Source organism: Ciconia boyciana, chromosome 4 (assembly GCF_034638445.1).
Source record: "Ciconia boyciana chromosome 4, ASM3463844v1, whole genome shotgun sequence".
NCBI classification, from domain to species: domain Eukaryota; kingdom Metazoa; phylum Chordata; class Aves; order Ciconiiformes; family Ciconiidae; genus Ciconia; species Ciconia boyciana.
Genome location: NC_132937.1, coordinates 43,594,471 through 43,608,810, shown reverse-complemented (window position 1 = coordinate 43,608,810; position 14,340 = coordinate 43,594,471). Strand labels below are relative to the sequence as shown.

Genomic DNA, 14,340 nt, shown 5'->3' with positions numbered 1-14,340 from the left:
GAAGGATTTATAACATGCCATGGAAAACAGAAAGATTTAAACTAAAATCTTGCAAAGACCTGAAAACCACACATTTAGCTTTACACCTCGTAGGTAGTTTCACTGAGGCCAATGAAGCTATTCACTGGGGAAGGCTAGAAGGTGCGTAGATCTCTGCAGCATTAAACATTTTGCTTGATTATCTCCCCAGGGACTGGAAACAGCGATTGGCAGCTGTCAGACATATAGGCTAAAATAGCAGTTTGTGTCTTTGAATATTGGCCTAATTGAAAAACAGCATTAAAAATTGTGGAACAATCCTGGTCTTTTTTCCTAGCTTGCAGTGGGTGCTGTGTGGCTCTGAACTCCTCCATGCAGTCCCCCCAAACAACTGAGATTTGGTCACCCATGGCTAAGAAAAGTAGGTGCATTTTGACTGTCAAAATAAGTATTTTTAACTGCTTTAAAAAAAGGAAAAAGAAAAAGTATTTGGCACAACTGGGGGTGTGTGGGGGGGGTGTCATGTTGTATGTACGGAGGGCTTGAAAGCAGACCCTCTGCCAGGGTCGGGAGAGGGCTGCACCACCGATGATGATGATGATGCTTCTCCTCCTCCTCCTCTTCCTCCTCCCCCCGCCCCCGGCTGAAGGACCCGGTGGCCGCAGGCGCTTCGTAAGACGCTGCCGAGGAGGGGAAGGGGCTTAACGGGTCTGGGGTCCCTGGAGGCGGCGCGGGGAGACGGGCGGGGGTGCCGGGGAGGCGCCGCATGGGCGGGAGCGGCCGGGGCAGCGCCAGCGGCGGGGGGTGGTGACGGTGCCGGTGCCGGTGCCGCTGCCGCCGCCGCCGCCGCCGAGGGGTGCGCGGCGCAGGGGCGGCGGCCGGTGGGAGCGGAGCGGGCCGGCCCGCCGGCGGTGCGGTGGGGCGGGGTGGGGAAGGGAAGGGATGGGCTGCGCCCCCAGCATCCACGTCTCGCAGAGCGGCGTGATTTACTGCCGGGACTCGGACGAGTCCAATTCCCCCCACCAGACCACCACCATCTCGCAGGGCGCCGCCGCCCTGCACGGCCTCTTCATCAAGACCGACGCGGCCGACTCCATCCCCTCCGTCCTCGCCTACCAGAGCCGGCAGCAGCCGCCGCCGCCCTCCGCCGGCCCCCGCCGCAAGGAGCGCAGGGAGCCCGGCGCCTCCGCCGGGGCCAGGGCGCCCCGCTGCTGCGGCATCGAGGCGGAGACCCAGACCAGCACCGCCAGCGCCAAGGTAAACCGCGGCCGCTCCGCAGCGGGTCCCCGGAGGGGCTGGTGTGGGTCCCCCGGCCGCGGCAGCGGGAGGACGGGGCCGGGGCCGGGGCCGGGGCCGGAGCGTCCCCCGCCTCCGCCGGGGAGGGAGGCGATGCCTCGGCAGGCGGGATGCAGCGGCGAGCAGCGGCCGCCGTGCTGCCCACTGTCTCACCGCAGCTGCGGCGGCCGGGCCGGGCCGGCAGTGCTGCAGGGGTGCTGCGCCGGGGACGCCTCGCCTGGAGCCCCCCCCGCCTGGAGCCCCCCCGGGGCGACCGCCGGGCCCCTCGGGCTCCCTCCGCCCCGCGCCCGCAGGTGGCTCCGGGGTGCCCCTGTGCGGAGACGGCTCCTGGAGTTAGAGCCGGGGGAAAAGGTTTGTTTCGAGCTTTGTGGCTGATGGCAGGGAGCGGGCGTCACGTCTGGGAGAGGTGATAATATGCCGGAATAAAATCTTCCTCTGCTTAATTCTCAACAGCAAAAAGCCCGTACTCGCTGTTGGGTCTTCCTCATCCCTTTTTCTTCCTCCCGTATCTGGTTAAAATGAACTGTTGCTGCTGGACGTGGATGTCCGGCTGAGAACCGAACCACTCTGATTTGCAGGCATTAGGCAAGTACGCTTTGCTGGTGTAGGGCTAGGGGATGCCCGCCGAAGGGGCAGGCAGGGGCTGTGTCTGTGGGGTCATGTCACCCCAAATCTGGAAGGCTTGGGTCCCCCTCTCAGTGGCTAAGGCGGGCACTGCTGCAACCTGCTCGTCAACATCTTCACTTAAGTTTAGCAGTTAAAAAGAGATGATTGCTCTGGATTTTTTTCTTTTTTTTTTTTTTTTTTTAAATATCAGAGTAAGTTTTTCATTAACTCCCCTGAAAGTTTTCTAAGAATTAAATTTTGCTTTGTTGCCCTATTCCAAGGCTTATTATCAAAACAAATGGTGCCATGATCCCAGCTGCACCTTAGGTTACTTTTCTCTTGTACTAATAAAGCAGGATATCATGTCACAAAGTAATTACATGGACTTAAATAGATCCTGGTATTTTGTTAGAATATAATTAAGAAATTAAAATATTATATAATCTTCTTCTATAATTTAAGAAATCCAGAAATCATCTAAGGAAAGCATAAGTGAGAGAGATCACAGAAAAAAAAAAAAACAACTGCCACCACAACCCAGAGTCAGTTTGTTCAAATGCTGAGCAACTTGCACAATTGTCTGCATTTACATTGACTGTTTCACTCATTCAGCAGCAGAGCCTGCATAATCAATGATAGGGACAAAGTCTGAGCAGGATTGGAGTAAAAAAGTTGTGATATTTCTTGGATTTGGGGATTTTTTTTGCATTTCAGAGTGGAATACTTAAGAAAAAATACGATCTTGTTTAATGTAGAGGAGAGCAAAATAGAAATTCTTGAACAATTCTTTAAGTTGAGATTTGAAAATAAGATTTTTTTTTAAGTGGTAATGCCCTTTTCTGTTCTTATTAATTATTATTTGTTATTACATCATGCGCTCTTATAAACAAATATATTTGTCAACTTTCTGGTTATTAAATGTGAATGTATTTCAGATGTTTTTGAACTTCATAATTGGCACTGTAATTTTTTTTTTGGATAGTTTCAGTTCTTTTTACAATTTTAGAGTCCCAAGCATCTAAGGGAAATGATGAGGTTTTTTATTTAACAACTGCTTCAATGATATAGTAGAAATGTTTCCATTCTTGTAAGAATTAAGATCTGTAAAATATTTTATATCATTTTTAAACCAAATTAGAGCCTCCATTCTTGCTGCTACTCCTGGCACAATTTCCTACAGGTTAATATCATACTTGAGTATTTGTCTGACTAAAGCAAGGTTGGAATATTACAGAACTATCATAAAGGCAAAATAGTACTTGATAACCTGATGGGCTATAAGAAGTGGAAAAGCATGGAAATATGGTTCTTCAATAGTACATGATAACAATACTTATTTCCATAGAAGTTCAAAAATGAAGAAAGGTATTAGTTATTTTGGTACAGAAGATGTGTCTAGTAATACCACATGGTTTTAACTCCTGTAGTGCTTAGTTGCACGTATTAGCTGTGTTGAAATCTCATCTAACTGTATTTAGGGGACAAAAAAAATACATGGGTCAAATGGCTGTTAGCACTATTATATATTAATATAATATTCCAGTTGTGTAACTATTCAACCCACTTAAACCATGCTGCTTCATCTGTCTTCATTTTCTGTTCTAAACTGTTCTTTAGTTGTTTACACAATCAGATTATTGCATTATTTACATTTGACCCTATCCTTATAAATGTTTTAAAACTCATCCATACCATAATATTAAACTGCCATTAAAATAAATGAACTTGCAATTATTTCAACCCGATGCGATTCAAATAAAAAACCAAAACCGATCCTATGTCACTTAAAAATATATGGCTTACCTAAACCTTACTTTTTAAGTCCATCTAATCTGTATTCATCGGGGTGAGGTTAGTGTTACAAATGCAATTTTTTTTGTTTTCTTTTCTTCTCCTTTCCTTAATAAAAAGTTCTGAATTGTTCAGAGCATTCATATGTGTTGGTCGCATCCCGCTTACACTAGTTATGAGTAACCATTCAGCAGTTCTAGCGTGTGTGCGTTTCTTTGTGGATCTCAAAAGCTTGGTAACAAATATCTGCAGGTTACCTGACAAAGATCTTAAGTGGACTTGTTAAGTATTACAAGATGTGTCTGCATCCTAATTTGGAAAAGGACCCACAGCTTCTGGTGCCCAGCCATATGCTATGTTACTAAGGTACTTGGGCAGAAACTCTCCAGTACAGCCATTCCTTGCCCGTGTTCCCTCCTTAATAAAACCAAACAGTATAATGACAGCAAACAGTATTAATATCTCAAACCCTACATCAGCTTTAGATAAAGATACAAGGCATTTAGCTTGCATCACTGAAGCATAACATTGAGCATGAGACGATAGATAGTGTATAATGGCTGCTTGACCCATTGCTCAGCTATTGCCGGTTCTGAAGTGCCAGAAGTAAGAAGTAAGTTTAGCAAGAAGTAAACAGGTTCTTGGACACTTCCTCGGGGATTTGAAAAGATAATAAAAGTTTACCTTATTTATGTTTACAAATACATCTTTTAATTATGGCCAAATACAAATCTTAAGCAAAAGTGCATGCATAGATAGGCTTTTCTTGAACATCTTGATACTTGAACACTAGCCAAACTTAAAGGACTAGGAAGGCTCTTGTTGATAACGTATAGCCTGGTGGGAAAAAAACCCCAACCTCTGCAGTCTTCTATTGATTACTTTATCTTATTTTTCTTCTTGAAATGACAAGAACAGCAGGTGCAATGGTTTGGTTCTTCTTATGCTGTGTTCTTTGTGGAAGAGAAAAACCTGTTTATGAACCTCTCTTGAAAGTCAGTCACACTAGGAACAGGTTTTGACAGTTTTCAGGCTTTTCTATAGCAAAATAATTATTAGAAGCAAAGCTCAGAAGTAAGAAGAAAGACAATGGGACAGTATCTCTTACCAATGTTGGTCTGCATTAAGTTCCAAGGTGGACGCATTGAGGCAAAGGAGGCACCCCAATATGTCAAGCGCCTAGCTTTTACAATTTTTTTTTTTTAATCTGGGGGAATAGGAAAAGGATGCAGCTGCCAAATACAAATATAAAGTGCTATGGAGAGTCTTGTGGAATCCAGATCCTGAGAGAGTTGCATCAGGTCCATAGGTCCCGGAGAAATGCAACCCTAAGCATTGCCTTGATTTAAAATACAATTCTTCTCTTTAAAGCAGTATCATGTGTAAGAAAAATCACTGTACTTCTTGCACTTCTTGTTTTGTTTGAAGTGTACTACTGTTTAACTGGCTGCTAGTACATTCTGTAGGATGTGGAACACACCAGACGTAGGATAAACTTGGAAAACAGACCTCCCAACTCTGTAACTTAGTGTGATGAAGGTCCATTTCACAACTCAATAGGACACCCTAAGGCATCAGAGTCCTCCTGAACATACTCTGGGGCTGCAAAGCTGGCAGAAAAAAATTTGGGCAGGCCAAAAAGTGTTGAACTATGTTGCAGTGCAGAGCCTTTTTAATTTAGGCTAGCTCTTCTCCAAGAGGTGCTGGCCTGAATAACTTACCATAAAGAAAATTGCTAGTAGAGAAACGCTTTTCTTGGACTAAGCCCAGACTTCTTAAATGAATACACTAAAAGGACTTTTGCAAAGATTTGCTGCTCCTTATCTGACCTTTTCATTCCTCCTTCAAATGGTGCAGGTAAACTTCAACAAGCACTGTAGTTGTGCTCTTAAGCAATGCTAGACAGGAGAAGTGTTACAGAATGGAGAAAACCATTTCTTCAGAAAATAATAAACCACTTGGCAAAGGAAACAGAGCAGCCTGGTAGATTAAACTTACTTGGTATTGAGTCACACAACATTCTGAACTTCCAAAACTGTTCTGGGTGATAAGCGTTTATATCATTAAATATAAAATGCATCTTTCCCCCTCCCCATTTTAGTTTGTATAGGAAAAGAGAAGCGTTGGAAGAGAACACTGAGCCTCAACCATTTCAGCATTGAGAGTCAACAGGTGTCTCAGAACCCCTGCACGCCTCCAAGTCCTCCAGTAAAAAGTTATTTTGGAACATTTGCTTTCAGTGCCCAAAATACCAAAGAGTTTTAGGTAAACTGAGCGTTAGTAGTATCTGTTTTCTACTTTGTACCATTTGCTATGCACAAAATGAGACTCTGAGGTTTACCTTCTGAGAAGCTTGATGTGGATCTTTTGACAATTTCTAATACTCCATGGTTGTGCTGAATGCAGAGCAGAGGGATTTCAAATAAAATTGACCACATGGCTGAAAGACGTAATGCAAGCTGAGAAGTTGTGCCATATACTCTGGAGAATAGTGCATGCTCTTGGGATGCAGGAGATAGGTTTGAATTCCTGCAGCTGAGAATGCTTAATATCACACTAGGGTGTGATATAGAAAATGGGCACATAGTTTTCTATTTGTGTCCTTCAGGTGAGAAATAATCTAGTCGTCTGTCATACTTTAAGTACTGGTTTAGTCCACAGAGTAATTGAGCAGGTTTAGGTTGTGAAACTAAACATCACACCTGCTCTGTGGGTAGTCTAAGAGAGAGGCAAGGCTACCAAACATCTCTGTAGACATTTCCTTTCAGCTGGCTTGAGTGGCCCCTCTGTGCCTTGGATGTCTATCACATTGGGATGATAAGCTTGCCCTATTTGCTGTAATGAGCATTTAAGCACCTGACTCACAAAAATATTTCCTGTTCCTGGTGGGAGTCCTTCAACTTCTCTGGGAGTTTGTTATTTCAGACAGGTTGCTGTACCTCTTCTATATCCATGGGTTCCTAGATCAGGTAGTTGTACCAGGCTGGATTGTACAGCATAGGCATTCCTGAAGTAAGGAGCATATTTTCAATAACCTGGCAATGTTCTGTGAAGTAGTTCTGAATTCTGCGTAATGATGCCTAAAGCTTATAAAAGTTATTGTTTGGAGTACTGTATTATTAAATATTATTAAAGGAGTATTGTTTCTAGATCCTAGTGATTTCTGAAATGCTGTGTGCTCATAGGTAAGCTTGTTGGATTAATGCAACCAGAACTGGGGACATTCATAAGCCTTAGTCCCATATGCAAAAAAGAAGCGGAGTTGGGGTTTTGTTTGGTTTTTTGTTTGTCTGTTTGTTTTTTTAAATTAAAATCTTCATAGTTCAAGGCAGACATGCTGTTTGTGTGCCTGCTGTATTCTCATTTTGGATTATCTGCGTACTCCCTCAAAAGTGTTGTTGCTTGAAAATTCAAGTCCAGGAGAGTAAGATTTGGTGAAAGTGTAGGTAGTGGTGTGAAGGGGAACCACAGATGGAAAAGAAACCATGCTTTGGGTTACATTTTTCCTGTTGTACCATCTGCACTGCCTCCAGATCTCAGGGTACTTTACTTTCCATGTAGATCATTCTCTGCCTGCATTTCCTGTCTGCCTGTTGGTCACTCCTCTTATTTTTTTGAAAGATTCAAGTCTGTCTCAGAGGCTTTTTCAGTGTAGCCCAAAGTGAAAGATGCATGGTGTATGTGAAATTTGTAGAATTATCTTTAATGTACGTGTAACTTATCTAAAATTGCCTTCAGCGAAGGCTGTATGTACCTGTGTGGTTGCTAGGAAATAGCATGTGAAGTGTTTTATGGTGTAGCAGAGTTCAACTCTTTTTGGGGAGTGTTGTCGTGGTAACCAAACCCGGTATTTTCTGGACTTCAAAATAAGTCAATGGTAGCAGGATTATGGCTCCAGAAAATCAACAGTCACCTTTACCAATGTAAAGGTAAATGTACGGAGCATTGTGGAACGCAGCATGTGTGTTTGAAGTGCATCATTTTGTGGTTGAGGACATGAGCTTACCGAAACGACTGCCACCTGATGATCTCTTGTGTGGTAGTCTCCCTCTGGCCCAGTTTAGTGGGTGCATTTCTGGCCTAGTAAGTCACTGGTCTTGCAGGGCAGCAACAGCTGACTGTCCCCTTGCTTCTCTGAGGGCATCTTCTTTGGGGCAAATCTCACAGGCCATGAAGTATGACAAGCTCATTCTATAGGAGCTCCCACGACTCCCCAAAAACACTGGTGCTTTTGGCTTGTGAAGCTGGAGTCACCTTTCCTTTTGTGTGAGGAAGAAGTGCTGTCCAGAGTTACATTATTAATTCTGAGTAAGATGGCGTGCTGCACAGCCTTCTGGAGGTAGTGCTAGTGTAGGTAACTTTCTTCACTTGAGAGGACTATTAGTCCATCTGCTCATGAACTTTATTTTTCCTTGCAGGTCAACCATTTGTGTCAACCACTGCCCCAGCCTTCAGCATCTAATTACTTATAAATGTCTTTCTCACCTGTATTGTCAGCTGTAAAAGAACAAAATGTGTTAGAGACATTCTGTTCCTTTGGATTACCTCTGACTCTGTGAATAGAGAGTTACTCTGGAGAATTGTTAAAAAAAATCCCTGTATATCTCTACCCACTGCTTTGGCCATCCAGTGCCAAGTATTTCATGTCTTGAATATAGGAAGGGTAGAGCTTAGATTTATGCTGAGAAGTCCATTAGCTAAATGGTGCTACTTTAGAGTCAGTCTCAATATTAAGCTCTTAATAATGTGTTACTCCCTTTGAAAATACAGAACTAATTTTGATGTAGATTTGCAATTCATTGATCTCTTGCCCTGGATTCATACTGCATCTGGAGAGGCAGCTTTCTTTCTAAAAAGATGGGAAAACTGGACCAGTGTCGGTTGGTTTGATAGCATGGAAGAGTGGAGCAGGAATTGCAAAGATCTCAGCTGCCTGGACTCCAGCACACAGAATTCACAGAGAATGCAGCCAAGTGTGAGCATGTGTATAGATACTATGAAATTGTGTTTACATAAGAAATCCAAAGAAACGAGAGTTAGCTGAGAGACTCTGCATTAGTAGGATCGATGATGTCCACAGCAAGGTAAGGCAATGAGCTGAAATGGGCTGAATGGAGTTTTGAAGCAATGTAGCTATTGGAAAACGAGCTATTCAACAGCTATTTATAAGCCTAGGACAAACTGTGCTCACAGACAGTTTGTATGTAGAGCTGTAACCTGTTAGATTTAATTAAAAGTTATTTGTTTATATTTGGAGGGGCGGGGTCTGATTCCTTTCTCATTTTATGCATGTTTTAATCAAAATAGTGGTATACTTACCAGCAGCATACATTTTAGTGCTACAAAAAAAAGTCAGCTTAATTGAATGTGGAATTGGGCACGAGGTCTCTGAAGTTAGCTTTGGAGCAGCTTCCAGCACTCTATTTTCCCTTTGCTCTTAGGTCAGCCATTTCGCCACAGGGACAGCAAAAGAAGCTTTCTTCTTCCCCCGTCGCAGATTTGGAAGGCTGTCTGAAGGCACTGTGAACTTGAATGTTATCAATGTTTGTCGTTCTCCTGCAGTTTAATAATCATTGTGACCATTTATGATATGCAACTTATCAAGCCATTGTGCTAGTCAGAAAGCCAAGAAATCTCTTTTAGAAAAGAAGGGGGAAAATGAGGCTGTAACTTTTGTGTGTGTTCATTTCCAAAGTGAAACAAATTTATTTTGAAACTCAGAGACCCCAGGGTAGGTGGTAACGTGGTGGCTAGGGTGTTTTCTGGAGATGAGGCAAGTTCAGTTCTCTGTTTTGAAAGAGTCTGAAGAAGTTCTCCCATGTGAGTCCCCTGCCTCCTGGACTGTTGGCTATTCTGGGTTCCTCTTCCTCTTGGCTCTGAGACCACTTCCCTGAAATCCATCCATTCCAAAGAGTCCCACCCTGATGAATCACTACTTCCTCCTGTCGCAAAGAAAGCCGTTTCCTAAACAGCTGTTTAATTATATTGGGAAATAACACAAACTCTCAGGAAAAGGTGGTATGTTCCATTCCAGAATAAAACCATTCACATGTGTTAAATGGTTAGGGCTGTGTTTATGTGCCAGACAGCATTGTGACTTGTGGAAGAGGTGAGTAACTGCCATGTCAAACACCTTGACACAGCCTTGTTTCAGGCTGCTTCCCTTTGCCTCAGATTGCAAAGTGAGGGAGGCCAGGATAGCAAGACATCTTGAAAGTTTTTATTTCCTATATTCTCATGGACATGGTGCAGTGGGCTGCAGCTGCTGCTCCCATCCCCATGGGGCTCTGGATGATGGCCACAGTGTGCTGGTGGAAACCTTGGAAATCCTTGGCTATCTTTGTTCTGGAGGTTTTTGCAGACATAAAAAAGGTCAGCTAGAGTACTATGAGGGTGCAGTGGATGGTTAGAGAAGAGATGGATGAAGTGAAGATCAGAGACAAGCTAAGCAGAGAGAGACATCATTGTACAAGTGAAAAGAAAGTAATCAATCTAGCCTAAATTGGGGTGGTTGTGGATGGAGCTTCTGTTATGTGCTGGAGGAGGCCAGGACAGAGACGTAAGCCAAAGGGAGTGGAGCTGAAGGGGCACGTGGGTAGAGAGGTGTTTTGGGGAAAAAAAAGATTTGTCTTGGTGGCACAGGATGCCCATGACGCTTGGAAGTCTTGAGGCGATGTGATATCTGAATCTAGTGATTTCTGTCCAAATCTTATAGCTACACAACAAAAATGTAGGTTGCAACTCAGTGCTAAGGAATTTTGTGGATTGTGGCAATTGTCTTGAACATGTTACTTCTGGAGTTTATTTGTGGTAGTCTTAATGAGCTTCCAAAACAATTCAATCATACTTCAGTTTCACTGCAACAGGAAAAGCATAGATGTTGTTCTGTGTTACAAAGTTGTAGTAATGTATCCACTGCTGCCTAAAGTCACCTAATAGTCTGTGCTTTTCTGTGGTTTTATTTCCCACCCCATCACAACAGCAGAGGACTCCTTCTAAATCTATGTAATTTAATATTTAACAGCAAGAGAGATGTATCTAATATTTGTCTAGACAAATTGAGGACTACTAACCAATCTGTTTGCCAGTGCAAGCTCTATACTCTTGAAAGGAAAAAAATTCTTCGGTTCATGTGTTTTTTCTCCTTGTCTGGACTACTGCTCCAGACAAACCGTGCTGGTTTGTTGTGGTGTCATGACAGTTGGGGGAAGAATGTTGGCAGCTAAATCAATGCTTTTACTATAAGACAGGAAAGGGAGCTTGCTGGGAGGGTCTTGTTGTCCTGAAGAGAGCTTTGACAAAAGGGGGGAAAAGACATACCCCCCCCCCCAAAAAAAAAAAAAAAAAAAAAAACAATCCCCACAAACAAACAAAAACCCTGCACCAAAACAAAACAACAAAAAACCCCAAAACCACCAAGCAGGGCTTAACAATCAAAATTGTTGTAATATGGAGATACTTCTGGTACAACTTTGTGAAATGACAGCATGCACTCCTATATTCCAGGCCCAAATAGGATATTGCCAGGAGAGGACTCAGACAGTGTATTAGCTCTGTGGGTCTGGTGCATGGGAACGAATTTAATCTTAATGGCAGTTTTTTCTTTCAAAAGTGACTGTGTATAAATGTTGTCACTTCATTTGGTGCAACAGTTTCTTTGGTGCATCCTGGCATTTTTGCTCATTTCAGTTTGACAGAGCTACCTTTTACTACTCTGGTCCTTCAGGTGGGCTTGGAGTGAGCAACAGAACTTGTTTGTTTCTCACACAGTTAGTAGATTGAAAACTGTGCGTTTGATAGATATTACTAAAGACTCAAGCTCAAGATAAGAGTTGTCCCAGATTTAAAAATAATATATTTAAAATTTCATCATTTTAAGTTAGATTCTGTGCATTCTAGTGTTAGAGATATCAGACTTTTTCTTTCAGATATGAAGCCAGATGTTTAAGAAAGTGAAATATCGTAAAATTATCACAAACATAAAAACTAGTGGGACTGATCAGTGTTACACTCAACCAGAAAGCGTGAGGATATTGTATGACCTCTGGTAAGATCCTGCAGTGAATTAGATCTATATGCTGCTCTTGCAGGTTTGGGCCCTCATTAATGTATGTGGAACAAAGTCTTGCATTTCAGCGTGTTCCTGGGTTTTGTCCTAACACCTACCATTTTGTTCCAACACATGTTTACAGAGTTCAGGAAGAAAAACTTGCAGGTGGTGAGAAACTCTCTCAAAAAATAGTTCAAACCAACAGTCTTAGACTTCGGGCTTACCTTTGTTTGTTTCTTTCCGACGCTATCAACTCAGAAGGTTCCTTTGTTGTCTGTTTGCAGCTATGCGTTAACTAGAACAGCTGATGCACATACAGATCTTTTTTGGCCCTCTGGCATTTTGGTGGCTTAGGGAGCATCCATACAGTTCAAGGAGTTCAGTAATGAATCATCTTCAAAGAAGGAAATTGTTTTCATGGGTTCCACCAGATTTATACAAGAGGCTATTTTTAGATCAAGGATTTTTTTTCTCCTTAGCACTACAAGGCACCTGTGGCCTCGCCTTAGATTTGAAAAATCTGCTGTGCTGAAAGTGACTCCTTTAAGGCTATCCTTTCATGTTCACTTTATTGTTATTTTTCTTTTGATTGCAAATAGTCTGCAGATAGCTTAAAATTGAAAAGGGCTCTGTACTCCTGTAGCTCACATATAAAGTCTTATCAGAGAACACTGGTTTCCTGCATGGTTAATGAAGATGGTTGCCTGTGAAAGGATGACCCTTAATTACCATGCTCACGCTTATTCTCTGGTGTCAATACATAATGCAGTTTACCTATCCAAGTCTGAGATACGCGTATGTTTACAAATTGGTATTTTATGATACACATATGTTTTTTGGCATATAGTATATTAAATAGCAATTGAGTAATGAATGTCTTCAACATACCCTTGTTTTGTTCGGGAACCCATGCAGTATAGCTGCACAGGACCCACTGGAACAAAATGAAGGAAAATGGAGGCAACTTGCTCACAGTTGCAAGATGTTTCAGTTTCTGTTATTGATGTTGTGAAATGGATACGAGACATATATGATCATCTTTGAGTTTGGGCTGGAGAGCTACTCCTACAAGATACTGTCATCGGGCAGATTTAGGAATATCTGAGTGGTAAAGAGCAGCAATAAACTTTTGTGCACTTCAGAAGCTTTTAGGAGAGAGATCAGGTTAACTCTGATTGTAGACAGATGTTGTAAGAACATTTAACTAGCTCTCTAACTGAACACGAGAACAGGAAGAAGATAAATGTGATTATTTTTTAAGGTGCTTACCAACAAGTACTCTGGATTTTTGGTGTATCACTTCTTATCATTGAAGGAAGAACAGCATTTTATTTCAAAATCTAATGAAAGAGCTTAAAATACAAAACAGTGTTCAATGATACAACAGTAAAAACTTTGTATCTTTTTGCACTTCCAGCCCCAGTGCAGAAATGTGCAATTTGTACCATGTAGTCTGGTAAAAATGGCCAAATTCAGAAGTCACAACTCCATATTGTTAGGATGCAAATCTTGCTCCTGGAAAGACTCCACTGACATCAGTGAGATGAAGATTTGGCCTTTTTCAGATAGGAAGATAGCAATGGGCAAAAGGCTATTCAAATTTTCTGAAAATTTCCCCACGTTTTATTTTTAATTCTTTAGAAAGAAATGATTGGGCCCTGATATCTCCTCTTCTGGTTAATGGGCTGTCAGGGACCAAAAGAGCTGGAAGCATATCTCCCACACAGCCCTTAGCTATTTTAGCTGTAGCTAGTAGTTGGGCTGGGCAGTGCTCCTTCTCCAAATGCCTCGTTGCTAAGTCTCCCTGATAAGTGTTCAACATTTCTTGATGAGTGAAGGAGGTAGTGGCATGGGTGCAATATACCAGATTTGCACCACTTGGAGATGTCAGCAGTGCTTCTTGCCACCACTCCCTTTTGTTGATCTGCCACTCTCTCTTACAGGATTTTTATTTTTCACTTGTTCTTTCAGCATAGGATCGCCGAAGAGGATAGTCTGCCTTCTTTGGATGATGGGGCATCCTTTTGTTTGTTTGTATGCATACTTGGTGTATGCAGGTTGGGTGAGCCATCTTCTGGTACCTTCCCTCCAGTTTTGTCTGGTTTTTGTTTTTTGTTTTTTTTTTCCCCCCATTTGACCAGTTGCAGAGGTGTTGCCATTGCTGAGAATGCAGGATCAAAGCAGGATACATTTAAATGGGTGGACTTCTTGGTTCTTTTTGGTCACAGTTCACATCCTCTGTCTACCAGCTGTCAAATCTCTTCATTTGTTCGTTCTTTATGATCAGTTATGTTCTTTCTCACTCTGGAGGAGAGCAGTTCTATTTGTCTATTCAAAGTATTATCAAAACTGATGGGTACCTGACAACAGTAGGCATATCTTCTTTTCCGCTACCAGCGTGTATGCCATGGACAGGAAAAAATCATGGCACAGATGTGTGACTTAAAACAGTGCTTTCATTGCTGCCTATCACTTAATCCAAGTGTAAAACAAGAAACATAGTCTTCTGTGCATCCTCTCTAAACTCCTTTCAAACTTTTGCTGCTTGTCTGCTTAGAAATTTGCTTGGCAACTGACTTGTATGCTGATGGGAAGTTAATGGGGACTGGATTTCCTGC

At 42.5% G+C, this 14,340-nt stretch overlaps 1 protein-coding gene across 9 annotated transcripts in view; it reads left to right on the top strand.

Moving 5' to 3' along the window:
• Nucleotides 1–906: 906 nt before the first annotated feature.
• The window catches only part of PDE8B (phosphodiesterase 8B), an 80,024-nt gene continuing 66,590 nt past the window's right edge, over nucleotides 907–14,340 (top strand). For 8 of the 9 annotated variants that reach the window (XM_072858992.1, XM_072858998.1, XM_072858991.1 and 5 more), the window contains exon 1: nucleotides 922–1,236. In XM_072858992.1, coding sequence (XP_072715093.1) covers nucleotides 922–1,236 — 315 coding nt within the window. Of the gene's footprint in view, nucleotides 1,237–14,340 lie in introns of all 9 variants that reach the window. The other variant, XM_072858989.1, reaches the window with a different exon arrangement.